Source organism: Artemia franciscana, chromosome 21 (assembly GCF_032884065.1).
Source record: "Artemia franciscana chromosome 21, ASM3288406v1, whole genome shotgun sequence".
Classification (NCBI taxonomy): Eukaryota; Metazoa; Arthropoda; class Branchiopoda; order Anostraca; family Artemiidae; genus Artemia; species Artemia franciscana.
The window spans coordinates 29,908,168-29,920,531 of NC_088883.1; the positions used below are offsets into that span (position 1 = coordinate 29,908,168).

The 12,364-nt window shown below is 34.6% G+C and overlaps 1 protein-coding gene across 4 annotated transcripts in view; it reads right to left on the reverse strand.

Annotated features, from left to right (window-relative positions):
- The window catches only part of LOC136040842 (uncharacterized), a 291,726-nt gene that overhangs the window by 194,350 nt on the left and 85,012 nt on the right, over window positions 1–12,364 (reverse strand). For all 4 annotated transcript variants that reach the window (XM_065725200.1, XM_065725197.1, XM_065725199.1 and 1 more), the window contains exons 3-4: window positions 10,760–10,966; window positions 7,857–8,062 (exon numbers count right to left, since the gene is read on the reverse strand). In XM_065725200.1, coding sequence (XP_065581272.1) covers window positions 7,857–8,062; window positions 10,760–10,966 — 413 coding nt within the window. The remainder of the gene's footprint in view (window positions 1–7,856; window positions 8,063–10,759; window positions 10,967–12,364) is intronic.

Sequence of the window (12,364 nt, forward strand, 5' to 3'; positions counted from 1 at the left end):
GATGAAAACCTTAGTAAGAAAGCTCGGAGTTACTCTTTGCTGCAAAAACCATCTTCCATTCAGCTCGATCAAATACTCGATCAAAGGTGCTGCGTGAACACCCCAGTTTCATTTTCACAAATGAAACTAAAAAGAGAGTTGATGAGCTTCGTCTGCTGAGGATCCGATCTCTCTCTTGGAATAACCTCCTTGATCAGATGAAAACCTCCTTAGTAAGAAAGCTCGGAGTTACTCTTTGCTGCAAAAACCATCTTCCATTCAGCTCGATCAAATACTCGATCAAAGGTGCTGCGTGAACACCCCAGTTTCATTTTCACAAATGAAACTAAAAAGAGAGTTGATGATCTTCGTCTGCTGAGGATCCGATCTCTCTCTTGGAATAACCTCCTTGATCAGATGAAAACCTCCTTAGTAAGAAAGCTCGGAGTTACTCTTTGCTGCAAAAACCATCTTCCATTCAGCTCGATTATCCCACTTTACAAGTCATGTATCACACCCACAGCTGATAATGGATGCCCACTAAAAACTGGTCCCCCGAAAATGCTTTTATCACCACCCCAGAAGATCCGGAATAGGGCAAATAGGGCGGGATTTGCCTCTACACATGACTTGCTCCAGCCTCTAAATGAAAGCTTTGATGTAACGTTGATGATTGTTCTCAACAAGTACACGAATTTGCCTCCCTCAGACAAGCTCTGTAGAGAAGCCCTCATGTCACCGAAATTACGTTTATAGCCCTGGTTGATGAAGTAGAAATTATGATCTTTTGATAAAATATGAGGTTTAGTCAAATTGCTTAATAGCATAATTCTTGGCAAAAACCTACAAATTAATTGATAGTAATTAATTTAATAATACTTAATAATAATAAAATGGTCATTTGATTAATGACACGTCTTGGAAAGCGTAAAAAGAATATCAACAATTTTGTAGTAAAAAGAATATGCATATCATAGCTGTAAATAGAGGCGAAGATAGGAAGTCAGAATTTTCCATTGACATCAGTCCAGATGATCCCTCTTTGGGTTGATTGGAAAAATGACTATATAGGAAAATCTTTCAAATTGTCCACTACCGAATAAATAAAGTTTTCATATTTTAGAACTATATTTTTAAAAATTACATTATATTTTACTTAAGTAAAACTCTTACTTTAGGTAAACAAACCCGGGAACATTATCCGTGTTTTTAATCCCATGTCATTAATCCATAGTCCAAAAATCAGCTTGGTCCTAAGACTTTGGAACTTGACCCTAATTTAGGGTCATTCACTTCATGAAAAGAAGGACATTTTTTCATCTCTTTCACAAACAAATTTTATTTTATTTTATTTCCTTCGGAATACCATTTGCATATTTATACCGATTACCTATTCAACACTATCGACTATCAATTAAATTTGAATGAGATTTTTAAAATGTTTAGCACAGAGAGTCATATTCAGCAAAATTTATTATAACTATTCAAAGTATTTGTAACGTCATTCATTTGTTTTTTTTTTTTTAAATCAAGGCCCTAATCGAATTTTGCGAAGGCTGTGAAATATCTAGATATCTCACATAGATGTGAACCACTGTTCTAAGTTTTCATCTTTTCTAGTTTTAAAAAGTATGCCTTAAGCCGTGGCTCTGATTGGTCAGTCAAGAAATTTATGCTTGAAAGTTGAAAAAAGTTCAACTCGAGAAATTACGAACAGCGAACGTAATTGGTGCTGTAGTCGTGCGTAATTTTGATTTTATCGACAGATATGACGCTCAGGTACGACCCTGTTAAATACCACATTTCCCAAGTTAGAGTTTAGGTAGCACAAGATTTATTTCAAATTACAAATTATACAAAGAAACATGCAATTTTGCTGTCAGACAGAAGTTATGAGGGAAGAAAAAAGTGATTTATACCCACTTTTAAACTACTGAATTTCACACTGTAACTTCCAAACTAAGTCAGGTTGTTGTTTTTTTATCTGCATTAAGAACAGATACTCAGAAATGGCTGAATGTCATCTGGGCGCCAATATGAATGTTTCACTTATTGCTACATGACTGTTGGCAGACAACTTGTTATTAAACCGTCAGCAGTGAATGGGTAAAACATACATCATTATAATAATTTAATTTATTGAATGAAGATAGCTATGCACAAAAAAAGAAGAGAAAAATTGACCTTTTTGGGTAACACTGTATGTCTTCTTTTAAAATTAAGGATTTTCTTTCAGCCAAATTTCTTAACAGTGTTTTTTTTTTTAAAACAGGTGTAGCCTTTTGAAATAATAATTATATTCGACCTTGTTTGATGACAACTAATTTGATCATTTTAAATCAAGAATTTTTTTCAGACAAATTTCTTCACAGTTCTTAAAAAGCTTTATTTTTTAAAACCAGTGAAGTTTAGCGAAATAATAATTTTATTGAAAGAAGATAGCTATGCACAAAAAAATTGACCTTGTTTGATGACAACTTATTTGATCATTTTAAATCAAAAATTTTTTTTCAGACAAATTTCTTCATAGTTCTTAAAAAGCTTTATTTTTTAAAAACAGTGAAGTTTAGCGAAATAATAATTTTATTGAAAGAAGATGAGTATGCACAAAAAAAATCGACCTTGTTTGATGACAACTTATTTGATCATTTTAAATCAAATTTTTTTCAGACAAATTTCTTCATAGTTCTTAAAAATCTTTATTTTTTAAAACCAGTGAAGTTTAGCGAAATAATAATTTTATTGAAAGAAGATAGCTATGCACAAAAAAAATCGACCTTGTTTGACATCATCTTATCTGATGATTAGAAATCTTGTTTGACAACACCATATTTGATCTATTACAACAGTTCGCTCTAACTGAACTGCACTAAGAAGCGACCCGGCTCAATAGTAAACGAAACTCTAAAAACAGAATTTTGATACCAAATGTTATATCAAAAGAATTGCATTTTAATGCTGATTTTAAATATATAAGTTTCATCAAGTTTAACTTTACCCTGAAAAAATTTGCCTTATTTTAGAAAAAAGGGGGAAACACCCTTTAAAGGTGACATAATCTTAACAAAAATCACACCATCAGATTCAGCGTATCAGAGAACCCTATTGTAAAAGTTTCAAGCTCTAATCTACAAAAATGTGGAATTTGTATTTTTTGCCCCAAGACTGATCACGGGTGCGTGTTTATTTGTTTTTTTTTTGTGTTTTTTTCCCAGGGGTGATCGTATTGACCCAGCCCTCCTAGAATGCCACAAAAGGACTCATTTTGACGGAAATTAAAAGTTCTAGTGACATTTTTAAGTGACCAAAAAAATTGTAAGGCACCTAGGCCCCCTCCTATCATGCTCATTTTTTCCAAAAGTCACCGAATCAAAATTCTGAGATGGCCATTTTATTCAACATAGTCTAAAAACTAATAGCTATGTCTATGAGGATGACCTTTCTCCCCCAAAGTCCCCGTGGGAGAGGTTGCAAGTTACAAACTTTGACCAGTGTTTACATATATTAATGGTTATTGGCAAGTGTACAGACTTTTTCAAAGGGATTTTTTTGGTTGGGAGGAAGGGTTGAGGGGAGGGGTTATTTGGGGGGACCTTTCCATGGATGTTTTGCCATGGGGGAAGAGAATTTCCCTGAAGGGGGCGCAGGATTTCCTAGCATTTAAAAAAAAATATGAAAAAGTTTTTTCAACTGAAAGTAAAGAGCAGCATTAAAACTTAAAACGAACAGAAATTATGACGCATATGAGGGGTCCACTTCCTGTTAATACCTCGCTCTTTACGCTAAAGTATTTTTAGCAATTTCAACTATTTAATCTACGGCCTTTGTGATTAAGGGATTGGGACAAAATTTAAACTTTTGTGTAAAGAGCGAGGTATTGACGAGGGAGAAAACCCCCTCGTATACGTAGTAAAAACATACGAATACAGAAGTTCGTTACGTAAGTTAATTCGTAAGTTCCGTATACTTTTACTAATAAAAACGTTCGTAAGAAAATAAACGTTCTAGTTGCCTTTTTAAGTAACAAAAAAGTGTTGGAGGGTAACTAGGCCTCCCCCCTGCTCCTTTTTTCCTCAAAATCGTCCAATCAAAACTATGAGAAAGCCATTTAGCCAAAAAAAAATTAATATGCAAATTTCATTTCAATTATTCATGTTTGGAGAGCCAAAATGAAACATGCATTAATTCAATAAAGTTCAGAAATTAAATAAAAAAAAACAAGTTTTTTTAACTGAAAGTAGGGAGCGACATTGAAACTTAAAACAAACAGAGATTACACAGTGTATGAAAGGGGCTGTTCCCTTTTCAACGCCCCGCTCTTTACGCTAAAGTTTTCTACTCTTATAAAAAGTAATGTTGAGAGAAAGAGTCAAACTTTAGCCTAAAGAGTGGGGCGTTGACGGGGGAACAGCCTCTTTCACATACGGAGTAATTTCTGTTCGTTTTAAGTTTTAATGTCGCTCCTTACTTTCAGTTAAAAAACTTGTTTTTTTTAATTTCTTAAATAGCTTTATTTTTTTAACAGTTGTTGGCTTCTGAAATAATAATTTTACTGAATGAATAAAGTAAAAAAAAAAACAGGCAAATTCCTATAGATTTTAAAATTCCAGAGTCAAGCTCTTTTTTTTTAAACTACCGAAGCCTTGCGAAATAATAATTTTACCGAGTAAGAATGATATACTGTAGTAGTAAGGATAAGGATATATAGCTGTAGCAGGGAGCGACGCGTCTCAATAGTAAACGAAACTCTAAAAAACAGAATTTTTATACTAAAAGATACATTAAAAGAATTGAATTTTTATGCTGGTTTCAAATATATAAGTTTCATCAAATTTGGTCTTACCCATCAAAAGTTACGAGTTCTGCCGTATTTTTGAAAACAGGGAGAAACACCCGTTAAAAGTCATATAATTTTAACGAAAATACCACCATCAAATTCAGCGTATCAGAGAACCCTATTGTAAGACTTTCAAGCTCATATCTACAAAATGAGAACTTCGTATTTTTTGCCAAAAGACCAATCACGGGTGCGTGTTTATTTGTTTTTTTGTTTTGTTTTTTTTTTGTTTTTTTCGCCAGGGGTCATCGTATCGACCAAGCGGTCTTAGAATGTCGCAAGAGGGCTCATTCTAACGGAAATGAAAAGTTCTAGTGGCCTTATTAAGTGACCAAAAAAATTGGAGGGCACCTAGGCCCCCTCCCACGCTCATTTTTCCCAAAGTCAACGGATCAAAATTTTGAGATAGCCATTTTTTCAGCATAGTCGAAAAACACAATAACTATGTCTTTAGGGATGACTTACTCCCTCACAGTCTCCAGGGGAGGGGCTGCAAGTTACAAACTTTGACCAATGCTTATATACAGTAATGGTTATTGGGAAGTGTACATACACTTCCAGGGGGGTTAAGGGGAGCAGGCTTTGTGGAAGGATCTTTCCTTGGATGAATACGTCATGGGGGAAGAAAAATTCAATGAAAGGGGCGCAGGATTTTCTAGCATTAGTATAAAAAAAAACAATGAAAAAATAAATATGAAAAAGTTTTTCAACTGAAACTAAGGAGCAGCATTAAAACTTAAAACGAACAGAGATTATTACGCATATGAGGGGTTCTTCTCCTCCTAAATACCTCGCTCTTTACGGTAAAGTATTTTTAGCAATTTCAACTATTTATTCGACGACCTTTCTGATTCAGGGGTCATTCTTAAAGAACTGGAACAAAATTTAAACTTAGTGTAAAGAGCGAGATATTAACGAGGGGACAAACCAACTAATATAAATAACCAAAATATACAAATATACAAGTTCGTTACGTAAGTTAATTCTCAAGTTACGTATACTTTTTACCAATAAAAACGTTCGTTAAAAATTAAAAGTTCTAGTTGCCTCTTTAAGTAACAGAAAATTTGGAGGGCAACTAGGCCTCCTACCCACCCCTTTTTTCTAAAAATCGTCTGATCAAAACTAAGAGAAAGCCATTTAGCCAAAAAAAAAGAATTAATATACAAAATTCATTTTAATAATTTATCTGCGGAGAGCCAAAATCAAACATACATTAATTCAAAAGAGTTCAGAAATAAAATTAAAAAAAAACTAGTTTTTTAAGTGAGAGTAAGGAGCAGCATTAAAGCTTAAAATGAACAGAAATTACTCCGTGTATGAAAAGGACCGTTCCCTTCTCAACGCCCCGCTCTTTACGCTGAAGTTTTTTGCTGTTTAATAAAGTAGAATTGAGAGAAAGAGTCAAACTTTAGCGTAAAGAGCGAGGCGTTGAGAAGGGACACCTCACTCTCATCCATACTTCCACCAATTCGGGCAAGAACCATCCTACCCTTACCGCCTCTCAATATATCAGATATTGGATATTTGGGTATTCTAGATTTTAATAAAAAAGTGTAGCCTTGTGAAATAAGTCTTCGAATTTGCTTTGTTAAATTTTCGGTGTTTTAGATAAGAAAAATTATCAAAGGAAATTTCGATTGCTTTTCAGAATTCAGCGAAAAACATTAAATCGGAATCACCTAGAATTTGAATCTAAAATTTGAGCCAAAAAGTTTAAATTCTGTTCCTCGGCACAGTATATTAAACTTAAGTAAATTTCAATTTATTCCTATTTAAAGTAGAAATCAAATCAGCTTGAATCTTCCGGGAAGATCTTGTCAAGTAGTTTTTTATGCTATGGTCAAAAATGTGTTTAAATTTATTCTAGCGTCAACAGTTTCTGCGAGTTGAAACTTGTATGTTTTTTTGTGATGTTGAGATAGAAAAACTTAAAATGCTTAAAATTTCTCTTCAGAGAAAGCAGAAACATCTTGGTTAATTAGAAGATTATCATTAAGAGGAACCAATTCACGAAAAATTTAGAAGAGGAAGAAACTTTATTTAGTTTTCAAAATGAACATACAAAAAAGTTGCTTTTCAAAATCTAGGATAAAAATTTTTTCTGTTTGTTTTGATGAAAATACAAGAAAAAACATTCTCTCCAAATATAGGGGTAATTATTTGGGTTGAAGCGGCTGTGAGTACAATCTAAAAGGGGAAGTTTTTTTTAGGGTCATACCTTGAAGAAAATGTCTGATGATTCAAGAGAGTTAAGGAGAATTGAAAATCTAGTCGGAATCTGTTAGTCAAATTTTAAAGGTTTTACTAAAATTTCATTAAAATAAAAATTATATGTGCTTTCTTCTTCTAACAAGACTACTTGCCTACCTATGGGGCAGTGAGAGAAGCCAGGCCCCCTTCCATGATAGACCCAGCCTCTCTAGAAAAGATCTTGCTCAACGAAAAAATAAATATATATCAATTTGAAATTTGGCTTGTTGGGGGGGTTGTAGCCTTCCCGAGTATGCAAGACCTTTCTTAGCATACTATGACCTTTCCTAATATAATAAAATACTTCCCTACTATACACTCTCCCCTCTATTGGGACCAGATATAGCCCTATATTTATTGATTGTTTTTCATTGGTACAACTACCATCGCATTTTCAAACAACTGGGATGTTTTTTTCACATACAAAGTCAATACAAGGTAACAATGTCAATAGTTTAAGGTCAATGCGAAACAATTGGATAAATATTTTATTTTAAAACCGACTGAAAGCTCGATTTTAAATGAGAAAGACATTAGACTGATTAATCGAATCATTTTGCACATTATAAAGTAAGAATTCCGCGACTACAGCTTTTCCTCTAGCTTCTTATACAAACTAGGATCATTAATTGGGTTGTCAAATGGTACTGCTCATTTACCATTTCCACTATACACATGATTACCCCTTTTGCAAAATACCAGAACAAGTGAACTACACGCAAATACGGCATTCCTGGGGGGGGGGGGCAAAAATATTCAGTTAAAGCTTAGAAAAAAGTTTATTTACCCTTCTACCAAAATCCAAATCAATTTCTTCGAGTTTCCAGCTACCAATGTCACTTTCGTCCTTGGTACCAAGTTCTATCATTGGAATCCTATTTTCAATCACATCATCCTTGTTATCAACTAAATAATCTTCTAAAATTATAATGGTACCCTGAGGTACAAAAACATCTGACCGCAGAACTCGTCTGTTATTCACCAATATACCACCTGTAAAGAGATTTTCTGTAGAAAAATGTGTTTTCATTGAATTAGAAACAAAAGCTTTGGAAACACAATCACACACTCCTATTTAAAACTTCAAATGGCACAACAAAAAGCCGAATATAATGAGACCCAAGTGCAAAAGCTAAATTTTCTTTTAAGACGAAACAGGGGGGGGGGAATCGAATTGAGTTAGATTTTCTTCAAATTCTTCAATTAGATTTAATTGCATCTATTTCAATACTTCTTTGGATAAACTGAGGCTTGAGAAGAAAATTCGCACGCTTAGAATATATTGAGTTTCAAAATGAATTTTGGTAAGGAGTGTTACCCCTCCCCCTCCTGCATAAGGTAGACCTAATACGAAAAGTTTGACTACCAAAAGCACTGTTCCGGAAATCAGGTTTTCTAACCAGATGGTTCTTTTCCGACAGCAGTGTTGCCAGCAGGAGGTTGAATGGCAGTGGGGGATAGATCGGAATCCCGATGATAAACTTACGCATAAACCTACATTTTTGTGTTTTCTTTTAGAATGCTGACCTACCTTTGAAGCCTAATTATTTCAAAAAGGCTCATGATAACGATCTGTATTTAAAGAGCCATCCTTACTAAGAGTAATAGGACTTTTAATAATAGAATTTTAGAACATGACATACATCGGTTAATCGAAACAATCCAATTTTTATGATGACTCAGAAAACTAAAATTTTATTTAGTTAAAGTTTTAGCCTGATGTCAGAAAAAAGGGACATTCAAAAAAGGGGGCGGATAATCTTGATTCGCGGGATCAAAGAAGAATAAATCGTGCTATTGGAGGGTAATCAACCTAAGTGTGTTTTAAGTATTACCTCCCCCCTCTCTCCAAGAGTAATCGAGTTAAGTCATAGCTTTATAATATTAGGAGAGGTCTGATTCAAACATAAATTGAAACGAAAAATCAACGACATTGGCTATGCAGCAGTTCCAGGATTGTTTCTGCAGCCTAGAAATTGTTACTTATATAATCTATTATATACTCTAGATTGATGCTGATAACATCAAAATTGGTATAACCTCATCACTACTATACGATGGAAGAATTGAAAGATAAGTCTGTGAACCAATACTAGAATTTTGGTAGCTTCAATGACAACAACGGCCAAATGTGGTTCTGAAGCGTGGGTGCTTTAGAAAACATTTGCCCCCGAATAGGGGGGGGGGAAATCGTAAGTAAGGATTTGAAAGAAACTCGAACTTCTTCGGATCGGGTTAAGAGTGAAGATTTTAACAGATAGCGATGGAGGATTTTACGCAGTTGCTCTAGCCTCATGCGGTTAAATGCTCCATTGAAATGTTAATAGCAGCAATAATATTATATATGACCAATTTCATTATTACTTATTTGTCTTTGGCATATATTTGATATCATTTACTTCATCATGTTTGACCGACAATAGTAGGCCATATTTGCACAATGGATGAAGCTATTGATTCTACTTGCTTGTCGTCGACACATTTTTGATACCATTTACTTCATCATGTTTGACCAACAATAGTTGGCCATATTTGCACAGTGGATGAAGCTATTGATTCTACTTATTTGTCGTTGCCGCATATTTAATATCATTTGATTCATCATGTTTGACCAACAATAGTTGGCCATATTTGCACAGTGGATGAAGCTATTGATTCTACTTATTTGTCGTTGCCGCATATTTAATATCATTTGATTCATCATGTTTGACCAACAATAGTTGGCCATATTTTGCACAGTGGATGAAGCGATTGATTCTACTTACGTGTCGTCGGCACATATTTGATACCATTTGCTTCATCATGTTTGATCAACAATAGTTGGTCATTTTTTGCATTTTTTGCACAGTAGATGAAGCTATTGATTCTACTTATTTGTCGTTGCCGCATATTTAATATCACTTGATTCATCATGTTTGACCAACAGTAGTTGGCCATATTTTGTGCAGTTGATGAAGTGATTGATTCTACTTACTTGTCGTCGGCACATATTTGATACCATTTGCTTCATCATGTTTGACCAACAATAGTTGGACATTTTTTGCATTTTTTGCACAGTGGATGAAGCTATTGATTCTACTTATTTGTCGTTGCCACATATTTAACATTACTTGATTCATCATGTTTGACCAACAATAGTTGGCCATATTTTGTACACTGGATGAAGCGGTTGATTCTACTTACTTGTCGTCGGCACATATTTGATACTATTTGCTTCATCATGTTTGACCAACAATAGTTGGCCATTTTTTGGCATTTTTTGCACAGTGGATGAAGCTATTGATTCTACTTATTTGTCGTTGCCGCATATTTAATATCACTTGATTCATCATGTTTGACCAATAATAGTTGGCCATATTTGCACAGTGGATGAAGCTATTGATTCTACTTATTTGTCGCTGCCGCATATTTAATACCATTTGCTTCATCATGTTTGACCAAAAGTAGTTGGCCATTTTTTGCATTTTTTGCACAGTGGATGAAGCTATTGATTCTACTTATTTGTCGTTGGCACATATTTGATACCACTTACTTTAACATATTTGACCAAAAATAGTTAGCCATATTTTGTACAATGCATGAAGCGATTGACTCTACTTACTTGTCGTTTACACATATTGATACCATTTACATTATCATGTTGGACCAAATGTAAATCGGTTATTTTTTACAGCGGATGATTCTACTTACTTGTCGTATGAATAAAATGTAGACTGGTCCCTTCTAGGCTTCTTTCTTCTATGGATGAATTGCTACTTATAATGTCATTCGACAGTATCTTCCTTCCTAGTAAGATGTGGCTCAAGATTAATTTCTTGAGTTTCTCAGGATTTCCCAAAATCGAAGAGCTCGGTCTTTTGGCAAGGTTACTCGGAGCCAGAATTGTGAACGGTACATCTAGAATTGAAAATATTCAAATGGATTATACAAACACAAAACAATTTTAATGTTGTAATGAAGAGCGATATATTACGTTTTATGTTGCTGAATGGTTTGGTTCCTAATAATTACAAATCATTAAATTATTAATAATTACAATTAATCATTTTGAATCAAAATCAAGTTGGTGGACTGCGAGAAAAAGTTGGAAGGAATGGTTAATTGGAAAAAGCCGAGGCCGATAGTCCGAGTGAGAGGCAAAGCCGGCATAATTTTATTATTCCGGCCTATTTTAAAATTGTATCAAAAGGAAGTCATTTCACTTTCTGATAGATAGTCTATTATCCATCCATCCTAGGGCAGAACTAATGTTGATAGGCATGGAGTAAGGGTAATTAAAATAGTCTATCAGTTCCATAAGCCATTTGAAGACAAATGGAGACCCCAAATAACAAATTTTCTAAAATTTATGACTGACCATGTCTACAGGACGTGCAGGCAATACGGCGACTGAGATGTTCATATTATATGACCTTTGCCTACTGGGTCAGCCCACTAGAATTGCAATGTGTATGACCCGAATTTTCGGTTTGAATCATCACAAAGAGCGCCCAATGGACGCTCTTGGTTGAATTTTTTCAACCTTTTTGTCTCATAAATAAATTTATAAACTAAAAATAACCATTGTTTTTATTTGAACAGCGAAAACCGGCCATTTCATTGTTAGATTGCGATGTTTAATGCCAAATCCCAGTCTATGACACTCAATGGCTAATAAACGGCACCGTCTAGCATCCCTCATCAAAGCCATTTTTATATGTTTACTTGATGCAAAATTATGCTTTAATTCCATTGGTTCGTGTTTTCATATATAAGCAAGCCCCCTTGTGGTGTCCCCAAAACACCTTACACCACCGTGGTATTACTCGTCTGCCCCTCGTAGAATCCATGAAGTATCGATTCTTATCTCTAAGGCATTTTTAACCTTTTCCCCCCAAAAATAGGTTTGTAAATCTATATTTGGACAATTTCTATTTGAGCAGGCGAACTTAGCATTTCATAGTTGAAACTTGATGGTCCAAGGCAATTCAAGCCGCTTAGAATTTAAAATATTTTTTGAAAGAGGCTTCTCCTTATTTTTAACAGTTTTGTAGAAATTGGCTGCATGGTGGCACACTAAGGATTCCCTCATCATTCCTAAGACATTTTTCGTTTTTTTTAATAAAGTTATATCCAATTCTACTTTCCTTGCTTCTGAACCCCGTTTACAACGGTTCCACCTACGATTCTGCTGACTTCCACCTCGGCTCCATCGCTTCCGATTCCAGTCTCGGTTCGAGCGACTCTGCTTCTGTCAGTCTTGGTACCACTACTTCTGCCCCCGATTCCACGGTTCCAATTCCAGCACTTCATCCC